The 21,009-nt window shown below is 41.6% G+C and overlaps 1 protein-coding gene across 2 annotated transcripts in view; it reads left to right on the top strand.

Moving 5' to 3' along the window:
- Positions 1 to 16,420, top strand: part of LOC134520334 (vascular endothelial growth factor receptor kdr-like) — a 140,332-nt gene extending 123,912 nt beyond the window's left edge. For both annotated transcript variants that reach the window (XM_063345521.1, XM_063345522.1), the window contains exons 29-30: positions 1,440 to 1,534; positions 10,785 to 16,420. In XM_063345521.1, the coding sequence (XP_063201591.1) occupies positions 1,440 to 1,534; positions 10,785 to 10,995 (306 nt within the window). In that variant the 3' untranslated portion in view covers positions 10,996 to 16,420. The remainder of the gene's footprint in view (positions 1 to 1,439; positions 1,535 to 10,784) is intronic.
- Positions 16,421 to 21,009: the final 4,589 nt, after the last annotated feature.

Genomic DNA, 21,009 nt, shown 5'->3' on the forward strand with positions numbered 1-21,009 from the left:
TTATACTTTGAAAATCAGCTTCTAGACTGATCTTACTAACAACTGATATATTACCAAAGCATTTATAAAAAGGCTTTTGCTTTTCATTTGTTGTTTGCTGGGATTATTTTTTTTTTGTTTCCATCAGTTCCACTGGTAAAATAAGATTAACTAGCGTTTCACTTCCCATGTTGAAGTCTTTTTCTTTCTTGGTTTTGACAGACAGACAGATGTGCAACTCTCCAGCATCGCAAAATAGTTCAAATGCAACGGAACCCCCCAGAACATTTAATATTTTTAAAATTACTTAAAACAAGGACTGTGCATGTCTGTGAACTTACGTAGCACTTAGCACAACAGCAGCTGGATCTTAATTGCAATCTTGAACTCAACTTCAAGTGCAGCGAAATCACAACCTCAACTTTGAAACTAATCAATCCCGTTTTGTTGGACAGCTCATAAGAAAGTCCATAACCAAAGTACAACGAGCCTTTTAGGCTATAGATCTTTGCAAAGCACCTGGATTTGCCAAAACAATACTGAATTTCCACTTCCTTAGCATTTCAATGTTTCTAATAGCGTATTTCTAGTAGGTATTTAGGGTACTTTTTCTCTGAGGAGCCTAGCCAGTATTATTGGATATATTCTTTATGAATTTCTGTCTTTTCATATTCCAGCTATGCTACCTAGATGGTATCCATATGTCATGCTTAATATCAGTTTCAAGTTTGAAAATGTCAAATTATTTTTTGATATGTTCGTTTTAAGGGTGCTCTTTCAAAATACAGCTCAAAAACTTTATCATCACAAAACCAAGGCAAATGTTCTCAGGCTAAGTAGCAGCATTGTCAGGAACAGCTGGATAAAAACTGATAACATAGGCCCTGATAAGAGAATATTCTGAAGAACGGGCTTAATTTCATACACCAGCTGGACGTATCTGTGTGTTAAGCACTTTACTAATTAGCATACAATTGAGAGTTTTAATGCATTTGCCCCCCCCCAGGTTGTTGGTTGGAATGTTGTGATTACACAGAATAGCTGGGAGCTCCTGTATTAGTCCCAGTACACAAGTCTCAGTATGTGACACTACAATACAAGACCTACAGGTAGTCAGTCACCTTGTCGTCGGTCTCTCCCTGATAACTGCGCAGACAGGGGTCCCCAACCTCTACAGGCCACAGTGAAGGAGAAGTTGCATTCTCCTGCCCTGGCTTTGTCTGCTCTGTAGCTGGAGACAGTTTTATAAGCTGAAATTCTATCAACTTGCCTAAAAGCAGTATCATCACAAAGTAAGATAGTTGGAATTTGGGATTCTAACTCCTTGGCTTTCCTTCTCTACTGACTTTAATAGTGGTTTAGTCTGACTCCACGCTCTCCCCATGGAGGCTGTTTCTAATTTAAAAGTGCTGTCATGATCATTTAGCACTCTGCTGACGTTCTCTTCTTTTGCTGCTCAGGAGTCGGACAGTGGGATGGTGTTGACGTCAGATGAGATAAAAAGCCCAAAGAGGCTGGAAATCCGTTCTTGGCCTTACGGGATCATGGCTCTGGCGTAAGTACTTTTTGATATTTCATTTTCAGACAGTTTCCCATTCAGAAAAAATGCCTGTGAAATTTGCAATTTTGTTTCTGATTCCAAAAGGAAAACTGCTAGACTGTCTAAAGAAGCTAGAAGGAGAAGCAACTCTGGCTTTCATTCCTACAACTGAAAGACCGTGGTTAATGTATTTTAAGATCAAGAAAGTTATAATGTAAACTTTGCTTCCAGAAAGAAGTTGAACATAAAACAGAGTTGCCAGTCTCTGAAAGGAACACCGCGCTGTTGCATTTAAGTTACAGGAAGGATAATTAACATGAAAAATGTTGATTCACGTGATAAAAATGAAAAATCATGTCATCAGCTTTAAGCACATAATGTCTCGTCAATCAATTCAACTCTTCTTCCAAAACGCCAAGTTGCCTTGTGATTCTGAATCACATTCAAAAAACCAAGCGAGTGCTGTCTAGTGAAGCTGGTGTCTCCTGTTCATGATCTGATCCCCTGGGGCAGAATATGCTGCGCACGGCAAGCGACAGGAGTAAAAGAGCTGAGAATATACATATCTACTTCAGCTGATTCTTGACTGCCTCTCTAGTGTTCTCTTTTACTTGTGGAACAAACTTTGAAGAACTTGATTTATTAATCCAGAAGATAACATTTATATTTATACCAGTGTCTAACAAAGCTATGTTCAACTTTAGACACAGAGAAGGACTGGCACCTTTAAGGCAGCATGTATAGTAAAGAACAGCATAAGCACTGCAAAGCATTTACCAGAACCAGGATTTCCACATTTGCTTTGTCATAGCTATGAAGACAGTCCTACAGAGAAATCCCTTACTCCTACCTATGAATTATATTGCCCATTACCCTATGAATTATATTGTTCATATTTGGTTTACAAATAGAGGCTGTGCCAGTGTTTGCTATATGTTTATCCATTCATAATACAGACGATCACAGAAGAATAAAAACAGGTATTTTGCTTTTAGCTATCAGTTAGCGCACAGTTCTTTATATTTCTGTCACAATCAAGCACAGGCAGAGAGTTAACCTGGTAGTGAAATTGCTCTTCTCCACTTTCCTAGAAAAGTATAGTAACAATAGTAATCCATTTTACTGATTCAAATGTCAACTTGGAGAATTTCAAAGAATAACTACCCAAAATATTAAGAAAGAAGCAATTCTGTAGCAAGGAATTCCGTGTCTTTTCAGTTAATTAAGCTAATTAGACTTCTACTGAATTGCCTAGAGTTTCCTCTGTATTAAACTCAATGATCTTTCCCACCAGAGCAATTGCTTGTTCTACATCAAGTCACTTTTTTTTTTTTTACATTAAAGAGAAATGATAGATGCGAAAAAACTCGTGCAACTTCTGCATAGTGCGGGAGAGTTCACGTGAGAGCGCACAGTCAGAACGCAACAGTATTTCAGAGGGGCTAACTCCCTCACTCGGAGGGAAAAGCAAGACAGAAGGAGCTTTACTTGTCTTTTCAGGCCTTAAAATCATAAATTCCTAGATGCTTGAAGGCAGGAAAGAAGAAAGAGGAAAGGGAAAAGGTTACGCAAGGAAGGCTGGAGAGCCTTGAGCACTAACTAGAAGCACTCAAATGTTACAGATTCTCCTGGATATGAGTGTGACTTCAGGAATAATGTTGTTCAGCAGTATTTCCTCTGTAGTACTGTCCCAGCATCGTCCCTGTCGGGGGATTAGCAGATATCTAGATACGGTTCCATGTTCTTATCCTATGCACACGCTGAGAGGATTTCTGCACAGCACAGTGCATTGCTATGGAGACCAAATGGCATCAGCTCTAAAAAAAAACGGAGCTCAAATGTCAGGAACTGCATTACTCTGGTGCTTTACCTGGGCTGATTTACCTCTCTTTTCTGCATGATGTCATGTTGACACAAATCCAACACATACACACACACAAACAGCCTCCCTGATAGGATTTATCCTTCTAAAGATTTCTGTCAGTCACCTCTGACTGCTGTTTCCCCTACTGCATTTGCCGCATTTAGACAAATAGTTGGCAGAGGAAGGTTCTCTCTCTCCCCCTTCCAGGCTTTCCACTGAAAATCAGAAAAATCAACATCCAGCCAGATGTAGAAACACAAAAATTCCATAACAGCCTGTTCTTTCGAGATTTCCAGGAAAACCTTCTGAACTGCTATCAGGCCCACCGGGAGTGAAGGTGAAGTGAGGCGGCTCTGCTGGGTTCAGTGCATCTCTGCCTGACCCACCCCAGCTGGGGCTCGCCCCCATTACAGTCAACGCTTCCACAGGGATTCCATTCTTCGTGAGATACCCGATACTTTCTGTGCCAGCCAAACCGCGAAAGACCATCTTACCAGAGGTCTGCTATAAAAGCAAACCCTGCAGCAAGCTGTTTGTTGTCTCCTTATTCCCAGGACCAGGGCTACCATTGAATGGACAGAGATGTGTTTTTTCTCGGCCACATCCTTCATTGAGTGTTTGAGGTCCAGCTGAGAAAGCTATTTTGTCAGCTTCTTTTTTTGTTGGTCTTGCAGACTATCATTGGCACAAATAACATTTTTTACATAGTCACAGAGCATCCTGACGCCCTCTCATTTGAGGACATGAAACCCCTTGGTGCTCCTGCACCGCTAACTTGGAAAACAAGCCTCAAAAGCATATAGAATAGTCTAGGAGAGGTCAGAAGAGAGTGTTGGTTTAACAGGGGAGATAAAGTCACCCTTGTTAATTGTGTATCTCTATCAAAAACATTTACCCTGGATCCTTTTCAAACAGTCTTTCTTTTCTAAAACAAAACCGTTCAAAGGCTTAGTGTGTTTTCTAAACCAGGGTGGCTGCATTTACTTTCTTGCCAAAATCTTGCTGCTTATTTATCTTGCATTTATTTCTCTGTCAAGTTTAAAATTTGGCAACACTACACACCATGGAGTGTCAGTGTCAAGAGTTTACTGGAGATGAATCTGATACTCTGGGCCTGGGACGGCTGTTAAGACTGGACTAACCATTTCTGAGCTCTAAACGTTTCATACTGCTAAAGCATAAAGTCACAACAGAAGCTGCAGTGAGAGATGGGAAGATTGACCGGGATAATGACACCGGAGTTAGCATTCAAGGAAGCGCATTCAACATAGAGGGGATTTAATGATGGGATGACTCTGGTGTCAAGTTTCATCTCGTAATATTAACAGGCCACTGCCAAGCACTGCTTTAAAATTCTCCCAGAGACTCTATAATCAGGTTATTGTTTAAAATTACAATAAGTCTGCTATCTGCTCAGTTGTCCTCCCTCCATTCCTCTCCCTTCTCTCCCCTACCCCAGCCGCTCTGAAATTACTTATCTGGTTCTGGCCAAGTCCCATGACACCAGCTGATCCGCTCTGGGCTCTGGATGCTGCATCCAGATCCCATCACTGAGGGCTCTGCCTTTGCCAAAGCCAAACTGGGCCTAAGGCAAGTCAGTAACGCTGAAACTAACTGATTTTGCTCAGGAACATTAGGCATTCATGTCCAAATGCAAGACACCCAACAAAAATACAACCCGGCTGACTGGGCTCAAATCCTTTTGCATCATCTTAGAAAGACGAGGTGTGGAAATGTTTGCTCCATAGCAGAACTTAGAAGATTTTTCTTCCATGACGAGCGTGCTGAGATAGCAAATGTACTTACTGTTGTGTCCGGCAGCTCCTTGCACTATGACCTGACTTGAGCTCTCCAAAATATAGGTAACTTTGAAGGAGTAGCTACTCGGGAGTTACGTATGCCACTTTTTCCTAGGATTATGCTATATGCTTACAGTGGCAAGGACTAAAAGGAGAACTGTGAAAGGCTGCACTCCCCAGCGTGGTTCGGACTGCGGCGCTTTTCACCTCGCTGCAGTTCAAGGGCTGGAGTCAGTCTCAGGGCCAGCTGTTCGACTCTGCCACGCATGCAAGCGGACACATGCTCGATGAGTGGGTGACTTTGGCCTGTTAAAACTTTATTCTAGCTGTACTTTGTGTTCAGAAGTATTTCAAAACAATGTATTCTTGATCCCCTTGAGTTCTCTGTGCCAGCAGACTACTGATGCACTGATATTGCCAGAGGGGAACCCAGGATTAAATTCTTACTGCACAGCACCCCCTCTAAATTGTATTAAAGCAAACCATGAACAGTCATAACTATCAGATGAAAAAATAACCCTTTTCTTCTTTCTTTGCAGAAAAATTAAAAAAAAAATTAATCACTCTGTGCCTCATTAAACACCTATGAAAGCTGTTATAAAGCCCTGAAGCCCCTACATTTTATTACGAGATGCAGTCATGAGACAAACAGCTCTACTTGTCAACGCTCAGCCCAATTTCTCATCTTTCCCTAAACACAGCTTCTGAACAAGGCCAGGGTTTCTACATGGACGCAACAGTCTATTAGTTTTTCCTATTGAGGGCAAGATACTCAGGCATCTTATCGCAAAGCAGTAAGTGCTGCTCCACAGCACTGGGAATAAGTGCTACTCTTGGTACTGGGGTCCATCACTGGACAGGGTGATTTTCTTACAGTCATCCCTTTCTCCATGCTCCTCCTCAAGTCGTTGACCCTGAGATTTAGGCTAATAGAAACTGGCTGCCTCTCACTTAAATAAACAGCTCCAGTAGTGATTTCCCAGCTCTTTGATGATTTCAGTATTTTTCTACCTCTAATCAAAATCTCTGGTTCATATGGCAGGATGAAAAAGTCTCATTAGGTCATTTAGGCTTTCTAGCTATTACAAGATTATCCTCCGTGGTATCTTCTGAACAACTTTGACACCTCTCCAGAAAACTGAAAAGATTGTGAAAGATTGCTTAATATTCAGGCTAACTTTTCCTTCATCTAGTTTAATTCCTAGACTTTTCAGCTTCATCTATACCAGGAAATCTGACAAAGCACAGTAAAATCGTGAACTGCTAACAGCTCTCACCACCCCCGGTACTACACCAAAATTCACTTGTCCAAGCTTGTGTCTGGGGCATGAGATCTACTAACTATATTGTGGCCCCGCACAGACACACTACATGTGCCTGCCATAGCATAGAGCCCAAGCTCTGCGGTAATCAGGCTGCCTGATACAGTCCTACTTACAGAGCTGGCAGGCTCCCAGTTATCGACACTGGGTCCACACCAGTAGGTTCCTCCACCTCATTTGGTCTTACATCTAACAGGCTCGACACTGGCACCAGGCTCAGAGACACTACAGAAATACAGCCTGAAGTGTAGCAGGATTTGCTGGTAATTATGAATGTCACTCTTAGTTGATTTGCTGTTACTGATTTCCATTCTTTTAATCTTCTAGTATGGGTTCCTCCAGTGTTTTCATCAATATTGTACTTGCCCCAAAAACGTGCCCAGCTTGTAGGTATTTTTCTGAGAGAGAGGAGTCCAGTGCTGGCTGACTTTACTCTCAGCCCATGAAACAAGGCTGAAGCCAGCTCATCCCCTTCTGTGAAACACATTTTCCCAGCCAGCTCTCCACAGAAACGTGCACATTATGAAAAAGGGTCCTTTAGGTTAAAAACTCTGTTTGAGGACAGGAAATGGCAGTGTTCGGATTCTCATCTTTCCCCTTATCCTGCCCCAAACGGTACACATTCTTGCAAGGACAAACAAGTTTTCAGGTTGGTCATTGTGTAAAACGTGACCAGCTTGGGTCTGTGAGCAAATGTGTTTCAGCTGAATGTCACAGTATTCACACGTCAAATGATCAGTATTGTGCTGTGGTGAGAATCCTAACAGTCAAGTGAGACTGGGCTGAGACATTCACAGTTATGAACAGATTTATCAAAACTGAACATCTCTTTTATCGCCTCCTGCAGCTGCAGCATTCAGAAGTCAGGCAGAGGCAAAATCAGCAAGGAGATACCTTTTGGGGCAGTCTAATGCCCCGAAGCATTGAAGCACTGAACCAAGTAATGGGTAGCTTTTAATTAAATTATTTAATTACATAACCATTATTAACTTCTGTAGCTGCATAATTGTGTGATTAATCAAATCTAATGCCTTCAGTCAGAAAATGTTTATCGGTGGGGCTCAGGGAGAATTTGTCTGTCTTATCCAGGGTAGTACAATTGGCTCCGAGCATAAAGGGGCTTTTGCTTTCCTCTGAAGCATCAAGTACTGACCACCGCCAGAGGCAAGACTGACGTCTGATTCAGGGTGGCAGTTTCTGTGTAGCAAATGAGATTTCAAGGACAGACAGAAGAGGGATGCTGCAGTCTCGCTTCCCAATATACAGTCCAAGCATATGTACTTTTCTCTGTCTCGTGAACAGAGTAGACTGAAGTGTCGGTAATATAGAGCATAAAGGGAAAAACGCAGAGACCCTCGGATAGCTTTAATTTAGGAAATGCCTTTAGATGAAAGGAATAGTTTTGAAAGTTAATTGCATTTTGGTCTGCCATAAGACAGCCAATGACAAAACTTGCTTCTAACTAAACTCATCAGCTTTCTGTCTTTGGAGCAAATATGAGAAGTCAGCATTTAAGAGGCTTTCTTCAAACACCAGCCTGATTTCAGCGATAGGCAGAGTTATTCCCAGATATCCAGTCTCCTGACCTACAGGGGTAGAAGCCTAACAAGAACGCTTGCTGGTAGTCTACATGGGTCTGAAAATTTCCCATTGTGTGGACAAACTAAACCCTAATAACATTTCTTTTTCGCCAGCACTCTGAGATATGTAGGCTGAGGGCCAAGTTAAACAGATACTTTCAAGCTTCTCTCTGTCTCCACTGACAACTTTAATACCTGGCAAATTAGAAGCCAGAGCATCTGTGGAATTGTGTGACAGGAGTCAATAGAACTGAGCAACAAAAAGAAAAATACATAAATGAAGAGTGAAGCAAAGTTGTGGTTCCATTCCTCATACCAGGGCAGAATTTATCTACAGAGAAAGCGTGTGTGTGTGTGGACAGAAAGGCACAGTTGCCAAAGGTATAGTATACAGAAGTTGTTTCCACTCACATTTTTCTCTGGTCAAAGAGGAAAAACTTAGATTATGACAGCAGAGTGTGCTATATTTTTGTTGAAATTCTCAGGGTTACTATTTATTTTAGAATTTCTGCTTTGCCACTCAACAGGTTTGGTTTCAATGCCCTGTGCGGGTCTAAAAGCACAGTAACATCAGCTTTAATCTATAACCTCAGCCTTTGCATTTTAGAAGTCACAAAACACAAGTTTATTCTAGACACACAAAACATGGTGGGCTGGTTCTTACAACTCAGGGGTCCTGGGTTCGCCTCCTAGAGATGAAGCTGGAGATGTAAACACGCTACGGAAAGCCACCACAGCATGCTAAAGTCAAGCCAACTACAAAGCAGCCAGTCTCCCCTTGCAGCTGATTAGAGTTGTAGCTGTTTGTCATGTCTGAATGTAGCCAAATATCTCAGCTCCTGGCTTAGAATGGCTGGCTTCATGGGTACACAGGGTATCACCTACTCCACACGCTCCCCCAAGAAGAGAACTACAGGGATAGATAATCTTCCCCTGGACCCTACAGGCTGTTCAATGTGGCTGTGGACACATCATAACCCGGTGCTCTGCTCTAGCCAATGCACTGCACACTCGTGACCTTTCCATAATTAGCAAAAATTTTAAGAGATGAGACTGACGCTAGTTCTGTCAGCCAGACTGAGAATATCTGCAGCTTGTGGGAAAACTGAAGCTTTTGACAGGTTCCAGATTCAGAGGCAAGATAACACAACTTCTGAAGTCACAGTAGCGTAATCTAGCAAGACATATTTACCCTTTCATAGTTGAAAGGAGCTGGGCCTACTGTATATTACAATTCTGTCACGCCAAGCATCAACCTGCTCTTAGGCCTGCAGCGGTTCTCTCTGCTGTACCATCACAAAAACATGACAGCACACACAGCTGGTGTCTTGGATCTGCTACTTTTCCTATTCATTATTTTTGTCCCCCTTCCTCCAGTTACTGTATCTGTCTCTTAGCTCTTGCTTTGTTTCCTGGGGCAGCAACTGGCTTTGCTCTCTTTCTAAAGCACTACACTCTGAATCCATGATCAACTGTTGGGGGCTGCAAGCACTCCAGCAGTACAAATAAAATTGTAAAATTCATTATGCTTATTATTTGATGAACTGTTGATTTTTCAGATTTTTTTTAGGATTATTAGAAGGTAGCTTGATGTTCCTTGAAACACACATGAAACACACACACAAAGTGCTTGAGCGCTGCCTGCATTTAAATTCTCCCAGGCACATTCATAAGTCATTCTAAACTGAGACATGAGCAATGCCATAATTAGTCTGTGAGCGAGACTTATCCCAAAGAGACGCACGTTAAAGGGTCCCTAAACAAAGCAGAGAAGTTCAAAAGCCATTCTCACCTTGGGATCCTTTTGAGAACCAACCCTAAATTATCCAGACCTCTTCCAACGAATTCCTCAGATGGAAGAAACCAGGCTTAACAAAACATTATTTTTAAGGCAGCCTATGACAGAAAGTACCTTTTTTTTTTTCTCCACAACACATGCTGCTCCTCAAGGTCACCTTGTGATACAAATCCTCTCCGGGGTTCTCCTACTTTTAACATTGAGGTTACTCCGTGTGATCTAAGTTGCTTCTCTCCCACCGCCTTCATCACCTATAATAGGAGAAGACAGCAGAAAATGAAAGCTGGCTCTCTCTAATAGCATCAGTTACAGGCCAGCAGTTGTAACGTTGAAAAGCGCTGCCCTTCACTAGCTACTGCTCAGTAATTTTAAAGGGCTAGAGAATAGAAGAGAGATTTTGCCCTACACTGCAAGTCTGTGTTCAACACACTCTCTTGCTTTCAGTATCATTTTAAATTAGAGTCTGTCACAGATTATCCATTATTTCATCCTTTATTATACTTAAAGAAAAGTCATAGCCTTCAGTTCTGCTTTCAGAAAAGTCAAATTTTTACTGACCTGTGTCAGAACAATGAGAGAGAATATTATTGTATGTATAGGACAGGTGCATTTATAACCAAGATATATATAGTGCAGTGAAATGCAGTAAGCTGAAAAGACAGGGCAACCGGACTCCTGGATTTACTCCTAAATCTACCCTTAAAACACCAAGTTATTTGAAATACCTAATTCACTTCCCTTATCCAATCTGTAAAATGTCACTGCCTTAGAGGATGCTGCAAAGGTAAATTGGAATGTTTTACATATTTACTATTTTAAAACTAATTTTGACCATTAATTACACATAGAGACAAAACCTGACAGCGACAGAGTCAATATATTACACTGTTTGTTCTCAACAGGCGGAGAGCTGTTAGCAAGAGCAAAGAATCCATATTATCTGATCACGAGCGTGAGGCTGTCAAATACCAGCCAGCAGTACAGGTAGAAGAGGACACCATGGACTTCACACTGGAAGACTCTGTTCTCCTTCCTATGGATCCCAACCTGGAATGCCACAGCCCACCTCCAGATTACAACTCCGTCATTCACTACTCGGCCCCTCCGGTGTAATCGGCCCAGCCTGACACAGGGCACCCTGCACCCCTCAGCCCTGCTAGATTCTGACATGCCTCCACGCCTGGAGAAAGAGGCTGGGTAACAAGAGAAGGGAAATCTGACAGGACAATGGTTCATATGTTTCTTCTGGCACATCTCTGATGTGAATAGAAACATTTTAAGAGCATCTTCTTTGCTATCTTTAAAGGCCTATTGCAACACACGCAGTAAACTAAAAATCTGCCTATCAGAATCGTAAGTAGGAGCTGTAACCCAGAACCACGTCCACTCCTTCCTCCCCTGGCTGGGAATGGTCATTGGCATTTGCAGATTTACAAGTTCCTTCATTCATATTTTACTCCATAAGAGTCCTGTCAAACCAGTCGTGAAAACAAGACTCATTCTACTGGTCCTGCACACATCCTGCAGGGATTCTTTAGTACGATGCTGTAAGGGATCAGTTGAAAACAGCAGCCATACACACTAACGTTTCGGTTTTGGAGAAAATCCAAAACTGAAACACCATTCTTGGGATCTCACCTTCCGTAAATATTTCTGAAATATTTTGAAATCCAAAATATTTTGGTTACAATTTGTGATTTACGAATTTCCACTGCCTATAGAATACACTCCTAGGAAGGATACGGCACAGGGAAAGCAGACGTTACTCGTGTATCAAGAGGCAGGCCGCTCTTTTGGGCCACCAGGGCATACAATGTGGTTACATCTGTTTCCCTATGTTTTCTCCTTGTTCAAACAGCAATTTATTTAACTTACATGCAATAGGGAGCCCTGGTAGAGATGCATCTGTAATGACTGCAAAGCAAAATCACTGCCTTAAATGAGAACCTTCTTAAGCTTAAATAGACAGAATTTCCCAGCGCACGTGCACGCGTGAATGTGCATAAATTACTCATTAACAACATGAGAGTTACACATAAATGCACATACACCCTTGAGGCACCAGAAGGGTACCAGCATTTTTATGCTTCCTTTATGCGCACAGGCTATTTACTAAAAAGAAACAAGAAAAAAAAAGCATTTCCTTTGGATTCTGTGGCAGATGCCCAACAGTTTGATCCTGGGAATACCAGCCCATGCTAAACTATAAGCATATGTGACACATATTCGTTTGTGACTGTCCTGCCAAGGTAAATATTGGTGTGATATGCAACGCCCCCTGCATCTAAGCCCTTCATAGTAATTCAAAGCTTTTTTTTTTTTTTTTTTGCAGCCTAATCATGCAGGGCTGAACGGATCACAAATTTGAGAAATTTAAAGTGTGTTGCCCCCAGCCCAAAAGCTGTGCGTGGCAGGGACTGTTGCCCTGCAAATATGTATACCCAGGTCCCATGCGTACCCCGTGCATACTCACAACTTCAAAAATAAGCAAATAACGATTGTCATTTAATGTGCTTTGTAACAATCAATCAGAGTTGACTTCAGAAATCTAGGAAGAAAGACAGAATCTAGGTTGCAAGTACAAAAAGCAAGGATGAGAAAGATGTTCATTGACACTCAAGGCTATAACCGCCTAAGTTATAAGCCTGGATCTGTCAAGGACTCACTCTCTGTGCAGTTTCTTCCAAGGTCTGCACAACCCTTTCCTTCTCTTCTTAGACTTGACGCTGATTTGACTTCTTCAGAGAAAAAGAATTTTTCTTCACAATTACAAACTAAAGGAAGAAAAAAAAAAATCCAACACCTGCAAAACAATGACGTTACCTTGGCAAAGAGCCTGGACACCCTCGCAGCAGTGAAGAAAATGTTTCTGGATGATGGGTTACAGTTGGTCACATTGAAGTAAACACAAACAAGCCTCAGGTATTACAAAGGGGGAAACAAATCTCCAAACCCCGCACCACGTTAACTGTGAACGCTAAAGCATCTGAAGTATGGGCTCCTGGGAACTGCACTTCTCCTTGACTTCAGATTCGATGTATTAAGGAAATCACCTGCAGTAATTCACGAGCCCCTTGCTCATAGTGCACCTGGTAGAAAGCTGTGGTCTGTAGTTGCTTTATGGCCATTTTTGCACTTCTTTGTATTTTAGTACCTATGTATTAAGTAGAGCTGGTCATATAACAGAAGAAACTACTGGGAAAAAAATTCATCTGATGAGCCCCAAAAAGCTCATTGGATCAGTTTTTCATCAAACGGTAAATTAACTATGTATGGCCCTGATCAAATAACCAGTCACTTCTTTTTGGAAATAATTTATTCAGGTGGCAAAAAGAAAAAAAGGTGTGGGCAGTTTGTCTGGCTCTACTGTTAATGGCATCAGTGGGAGATGGTTTGTTATTGTGCCTTGCTCTGTAGGGTAAGAAAATGACAGTGTTTAAAAACCCTTCCCTTATAAACTTAAAAATAAGTACATAGAGGAAAAAAAACCTGCAAGCATGCTCTCTATTTTGAAAAAGAACGGGAAACTTGCTGTGTGACTGTGTGCTTCTAAGAGACCTGAGTATCTCATCTTTCCACTTGATCGAGGCTGAACTGTAGAGGTTTCTCCGAGAGCAGAGGAACACGAAGCGGGTTTCCTGAGCGGGACCCAAGCGGACACCGATGGACGCTGGTAGCCAGGTCCCCTTCTGGCTCTCAGGAACGTCTGTCAGCCCTTCTGCATTCCAAGAGATGATATGGAAACAGAGCGCAGGCTCAAGTGCTCAAGACATTTTAAAACCCTGGTGGCACTGACAGTGCCCTGAACACTGGGGCCTCCTCTGCAGTGGCAAGATCAACAGCCATCTTGCGCCGTATCCATGGCCATTTCTTCAGAGAGCACAGACACCCTCCGAACCCGCGATAACGGCCTTCACGTGTTCTGGAGATGGCAAGTGACTGATGTTTGGGCACCTGTGTTTCCAATGTTTATTTTGAGTGGAAGATTTTTTTCCTCCTTATAGTAAATGTAACAAGCAAAAGTATTGCCTGAAAAGTATTATTGAACATATGTCTTCTATTTTATTTACTAATATTTTGTTTGTCCTTTTCTCTCCTCCCTTAATTTAATTATTGTTCTTTTCTTACAGTGTTGTATATAGTTTACCCAGTAGAAACAAATATAGTGATTCATTTATATGGTAAAATTTGTAACATTTTAGTCAAAAGAGAAAGAGATACCCAGACATAACAGAGTTAAGTATTGTTACTAAACATTTCACTAATGCTTGCAGGCCAGGCTCCAGTTTACAGTACCCTACTAGTGCCATTTCATAGCAGTTCTCCTCTTGGCTGCGAGTATCTCTGGCTCTCACTTACTCTCCACGTTATTTAGTTTCAGTTGGGAAACAGGGATCTGGAGGAATCTGGCAGGTTTATCTCATTCCTGGAAGCAGCTCATGGTAAAGGGGAGGAATTTCCACTGCCTCCTTTTTAATTGAAGGCTGGTGTATTGGCCAGAGGATCAGAAGGGGCCAAAGTGTTTAACTGATGCGATGTTTATTATTGTTTCAGACTTCTCAGGGATTCTTACTCAACTCCTGTCAGCCACCTGCTTTATCTAACCTGGCTGAGCTCAATAGTATCTGGCATTAACACATACCTTTGTTTGCTTTGGTGGTGCTTACTCCTACTGGTTTTGTCCTCTTGTAACCCCAGAGAATTGGAGCTAAGGGAACTCAGAGCCAGCCACAGAAACGTGTTGGCTTCTCTCCAACAATCACCTGCCACACGGGTGTCCCAGGATAAGTGCCTTCACCTGCATGTTAGCATTCAGGCTAGTGTTTTTAAACAGTCTGGTTTCCTATCTCCCCTTTTTTCTACTTTTCATCTGTTTCTTGATATTTGTTCTTCAGATAGCTGATGTTATTCAAAAGATAGAGAAAAGCTATAGGACTCATTTCGCCCTGCTATTTCCTATATTTTCTGTGCTTGCAGAGGCTGAACTAGGTAATCTAAAGCAAGCTTTTGTCACATTACAATTTTTTCCAATATAGGCGACGAAAACTAGTTTCTATTGGTTTGTCTGGAAGCCTCTCTGTATCCCCTCCGTGAATGAGAGAATCTTCGTAATCTATTGATTTTTCAATATTGGTATCTGAAGCAAAACAAAGGTTGGTGACTATCTATGTGAATCCCATCTTTCTCCTAGTCCTTTCTCAAACAATGAGGTCTTCGCTTAGGTTCTTCCAAGTTATGCTCAGAAGGGGGGGTCCCAACCAGGATGTTGGGCCCACATCTTCTACTCAGGATATCAAGGAAGGTCGGATAAAAACCTAAAGTCTGAGTAACAGTCTCAAACAAAACCACTGAACGCTGAAGATGTATACATTTAGGGCTCCCTGCGGGCGTAAACTGCTCTGCTTAAGGCATCCCACTAATACAAACCCTCCTCTTCAGTTACCCTGCTTGGCAAGAGTGGCCGGGCACTTCTCTCTTTGGATTTACACTCTTGTATTCTGTAGGAATGTTAGTCGGCATGTAAGCCTGTAACCGGCCAGTCAACAGTTTATGACTTATCTTCTCAATGATCCTTCCCGTTGAGCTTTGGCACTGCCTTGTCATGTCTGATCTTACTTTACAAATTTGATCTGGCCCTGCTCCACCTGTAAGGGTATGGTTCTGGGTCAATGGTCTCTAGCTCCCATCACCACCAACCGGACAACAGGAAATGTTAGCAGGGAAACACCACTAGCAAATAGCTACATCACAAGATAAAACCCAGTATTGGGTTTTCCTGAACACAGGAGTTAGCCAGGATCAGTATCATACTCCAATGATAATAATTTTTTTTTCTTATCATAAAGTGAATAGAAAATACAGAAGGTAGCAATAATTCCGTTGCCCCTCCCTGCAAATAGTAGTGGCCAAACCCTGGGATCCATTTCCTGGTTTTATAGTATGTCACAAAAAAACCCAGAAAGAATTTTGTCAGAAGTAATGACACCAGCACCATCTTATGCAAGTAAAATTCAGAGAGGACTCTGGATTTGACCCTCTCAAGAGTCAGTCATTGTACAGGATGTAAGTGTTGAGCCCAAGCACTGGCTTATTTGTTTGACGTATTGGGGTTTTTTTCATACGGTGTTAACATAGAAAAGCAAATTTGCTGGACTGGGTCATTTGGGACCCCACGCAAACACGATGCCATAAGGGCCGTGGTTATGGGAAGACCGGTGTGGCTTGCACTGAGCAACGTCCCATTGTCCTGCCTAAGGATCCCGTGCCACGAGAGCCAGCACATCCTTATTACTCCATTCATTTTTCCTTAGACCTTGAGTTGTCAAAGCAGCTAATGAAAACTGGGGAAAGCCAGTAACTAGGGACTTAAAGAAAATAAACTAAGTGCCATGTAATACTCAAAACACTAAGGAATGTTTGTCTGCCCTGTTCCTGTCTGTCTGAAGAATGTATGCACTGAAAACAACGCTTTCTTATGTAGTCAAAAATTGTACTGTATCTATTAACCAAAAAAATAAAAAGATTCTATATTTATACAGCCCAGGGCTCCTTTGTGTCATCTCTTGGCTTGAAAAGTGGTGTCCTTGAAGCAGAATATAAATAAATAATGCAACAGTTTTGAAAGATTTTTTACAAGGCATAGATCTCATTAATTTCTACAGGGGGCTCAAAGCTTAGGACAGAAGCCTGCCACGCTGTCATTGCTCAGAGGGGTCTCACCACCACATTTGCTTAAAAGATTCACAGATCTCAGAAAATGCTGGCCCAATTTGCTGGAGAAACACACAAATCAAGCTGCCACCAAGAACAGCCCATGAAACACAGAGACCGCTGTCTTGTTAAATTTAAAATAAAATTAAAAAAAAAAATAAATGGGGCTGAGACAGAAGATAGAATTGGAATTCTGCATTCTTAAATAAGACCTATGTTCACCAGAGCATATAAGTACATAAGTTTTTGAAGATAATTTGCAGAACAGGGTAGCATTTGGGTGTTGTTCAGATTCAAAATTCCAGAAATTATGTTTCATTTAGCTTACCATAATGTTCTGATGAGAACACAATTAAATAAGTATTTCCCAATACACAGCCACGATGATGTTATTGAATTCTCACTTGAGCAAACTGCGTTGCTGAAATACAGGATATTCCCTGCCCTTATTTTGCAGTTAAAGTCTAACATTTAGAAGGCTGAGGAAAAAAAAGCTCCCAAAAAGAGTGAGGTGCAGCAGGCTCCCCATTTTCCTTACCAGCTGGCTCATCTTTCTGAAATACTATTTCCTATCCCTCTTTCCATTTTGGTGGCACAGCAGGTAACTACTGGCAAAAAAAAATAGGAAACCTTTGCAGATTTTTTGCAGACCAACAAATACGAGTTTCTACTTATGTCTTAAAATAAATACTGTTATTGAGGAGAAAAAAAAAAGTGTTTTAGAGTTTCAGAGCCATTCTTCCATTAGCACAGTCTTAAAGTTATTGGTCTGTGTATTTTGCTAGTCAGATTAAGAACTATGAAGCACTCAAGTCACTTCAAACATTTTACTTTCTCTTCATTCCCTGTTCCAAACAGTCCTAGAAATAAGTGTCTAAATTATACATGTCATTTGAAATGCAGCAATCTCCTTTCATCCACATAATGAGCAAGAACGTTCTTCTCTGTAAACTATAAAATGTTTTAGTTACTTATATAAGGCATGAGTCATCGCGTGTCAGGCAATACAGAGCCTCCTTCATGGGGAAACTAATGTATTAAATGGGGGAAGGCAAATATACAAAATTAACTCTGATTTGTTTTTAGCACAAAATGCAAATTATTAATCACATACAGCTTGAGTTACACTCGGGAAGGTACTCTGTTATGGCATGCCTTGGAAAAGAAGTACAACACCAGGAATGAAGAAATGTAAGCTTTTCTCTTATGTCTTGACCAGGATACATAACTTCTCTGTCCCTTACTTTTGGCATGTATGATGTAAAAGATCTTTGTTTTTACAGCAATAGCATGTAGAGATGCAAGACCAAAAAATCTCAGTCTAAAGTATTGAAACTTGGTGGTTTGCGATGATAAAAATCCAAGAAGAAAATAGGGACTAGCAAGAGAAAGATTTAGGGGTAAGATAAACGGTTTTGTGGTGGTCACATTAGAAAGCTGAGAAGAGAATCCAGCTGATTTCCAGGCAGGTTCTTTCTCCTTGTTCCCATAACGAGACTTAATTTATGAGGGTTTGTAAAGTGTAAAGGCTTTCAAAGAGTGGAAAATACTGTTAATTTTATATGCTTTGTACACAGTGAGGCCCAGAAGCAGCAGATAATAATTTTGTCTCAAAACCTCTGAGGTAGCCCACGACTTTCAGAGGCTCTCGGTACACATTTTATGTCTGGCTGTTGCCTGGTTGTGGTGGCACATTGACTGCCCTCTTCTGACTGTACTGTAATGAACTTGCTCTGCATAAAGAGTAGATGAAGCCCTACAAGGGCCATAGATATAACCATTATTTTTAACAGTACTGAAGTCAGTTATGATGAGTTGCGACTGTTGTAACACCCTGATGAGTTCGTATTCATTAAAACTTAGAGAGGAGAAAATACTCTGTTTAAAACTACTTCCTTCTACAGGGACTTAGGAAACAGAATGCAGGAAATTAGTTCTGGTGCTTCACTTCATCTTTCCTCACCTGCACGGACGCACAAAGCGAGACCTGTCTGTTCCTTGCCTCACTGCAGTCTGTGAGTACTTACTCCATATCTGCACAAACCTCGAGGGCAGACTAACGTGGCTTCTAAATATTCCTATTCCATATTTTTTTAAGTGGCCTTTAAAATAGGGCTGTTGTTCCCATGAAGTAATAGGACTGAAGGGTATTTCAAAATATAAGCTGTCAGAATATCAAATGCCAAATGTCAAGGTAATGAAATTAATGAGAAGAGCCTCCCATATTCTTCCCATGCATTTGTCACTGATGATACTTAGTCTGAATATGTGACCTACACAGAATCCCTTGGGTCTGGACCTAGCCTATTCTTCACTGAGAAGAAATAATACTCAGTAAAGAAGAAATCTTTCCTCTGTGGTTTAAGTCGCGCGCCTTCTACGTCCAGAGATTTTTCTTCAGATTGTGGGTTGACTGCAGAGGAGATAAAGAAGTCGGGTCAGTCTGTCAGCCCTTCACTGGCCAGTGAGCATACAGAAGTAGCTTTAGTTGAAATGAGAACTTACAACCTCTGTGAAAAATAAGTTATGCATGTAACCCAACGTAGGCAAACGTTTGTCTTCCCTTAATGGCAGATGACTAAAGTGTGATTCTACCTGCCCTAGAAAAGGTAGGAATATATGCCTACTGGGTGCTCTTGTCTGAATCCGTGGTAATGATACTAAAGGATTAAATCTCACTTGCACACTTTCTAGGGCAAACTGTAGCTGCACAGGTGGTTTACTCAGTTCAGTGATTTCGCTCAGAATAGGATTTGACACTTCCAAATGAAGAAAAAAACCAAAACAAACCTATTTCAAATATTAAGAGTGACATTAGGAACTTCATGAAATTCAACAAGGACAAAACCTGCACTCGGGAAGGACTAAACCCCCGAAATAATACATGCTGGGGCCTGACTGGCTGGAGAGCAGCTCTGCTGGAAGGGCCCTGTGGGTCTTGGTAGACATAAGCTGAAGAGGAGCCAGCCGCGTGCCCTGGCAGCGAGGAAGGGCAGCAGCACCCTGGGCTGCATTAATGGGAGCACGGCCAGGCGAAGTGATTGTCCCTCTCTACTTAGTCCTCATTAGACCTCATCTAGAATACTGCGTCCCCCACCCACACAAGCAAGATGCTGATAACTGGACTGAGTTCAGCAGAAGGCCACCAAGATGGTCAGGACTCACTTGCTCTGTGAGCCTGAGGGAGCTCGGCTTGTCCAACCTGGGGAAAGGACAGCTTCAGGGGGACCCAAAAGCAGTCCCCACGTGCCTATGATGAGGCTGTCAAGAAGGAGGCGCCAGACTCTTCAGTGGTACACAGCAGAAGGAAGAGGAATGAGAGACAACTGAAACAAGAGAGGTGCAGATATGGACATATAGAGGAACTTTATTCTCCACAACAACAGTCCAGAAGCGGAGCAGGTTGTCCGGAGAGGCCCAGACCCTGCTCTGTGCAGGAGCGTTGACTGCAGACCTCTTGAGGTCCTTTCCAATCTGCATTACCCTACAATCAAGTCTGACTCATTGTTTCATTTTCTGCACGTAAATTATATTTGTCTACGCAGTCAAGTTAGTAGCATAGAACCTCCACGCCACACAGGTCTAGCCTTTCAAAAAAATTCGTGATTAGTTAGCGATGAGGTTAGTGATTCTCCTTGAGCCTCAACAGACCTCTGGGAGTCATACGTAAAGTGGCATCTGCTAATAGTTTATGACTTTTTTGTGTGCATCGAAACAAAAGATGTGGCAACACTGATCTCACATACAGAAGTGAAACAAATGGCATTCTTCTTGTGTGAAATAAGCCTAAATTGGCTACTCTAATAAAACTTAAGGTAATTTTACCTTATGGCTTCATATATACACATCTGCCTTTTGGTTTTTGTTAATGCTGCTCCACTTGTCAGATAACAAATAGTACAAAGTGTTCTCTCATACCATAATTTATTCATTTAACACACCTAAATAGTGATACTAGTTATTAGCTAATCATGTCCATTATATTAATTGTGAATTGTCCATTTCCCTGAACTTCTTTCAGGGTGACATTCTTATTATAATCCTCTGGAAGGGCAAGTCTCAAAAATCAAATCAAATTTCTAAAATCATTATAGAAAGTTTTTAAAAACCTAAGACAACAGCCTTCTCCTTTGCAAATGAAGCAGGAATTTTATTTCCTGCAGGCATGTGGAGGAAAGAGCCGCATGCATCTGTCAATAACACACTGTTCCCTGACTGACTCAGATAAGAGCATTTCTCCTTTTTCCACAGAATTTTCTTTTCACAGTTGTTACTGTGAAAACTTTGTAATTCGTGGTTCTTCTCTTTTGTCTTTCTTTCTTTCACTGTAACATTGCTAAAGAAAAATTCAAATCTGACAGCAGGTAAGATCAGAGAGACCAAGAGTATAATGAAGTCCTTGTTCTCCCACTGAAC

The sequence above is a fragment of the Chroicocephalus ridibundus genome, chromosome 9, assembly GCF_963924245.1.
Source record: "Chroicocephalus ridibundus chromosome 9, bChrRid1.1, whole genome shotgun sequence".
NCBI lineage: Eukaryota > Metazoa > Chordata > Aves > Charadriiformes > Laridae > Chroicocephalus > Chroicocephalus ridibundus.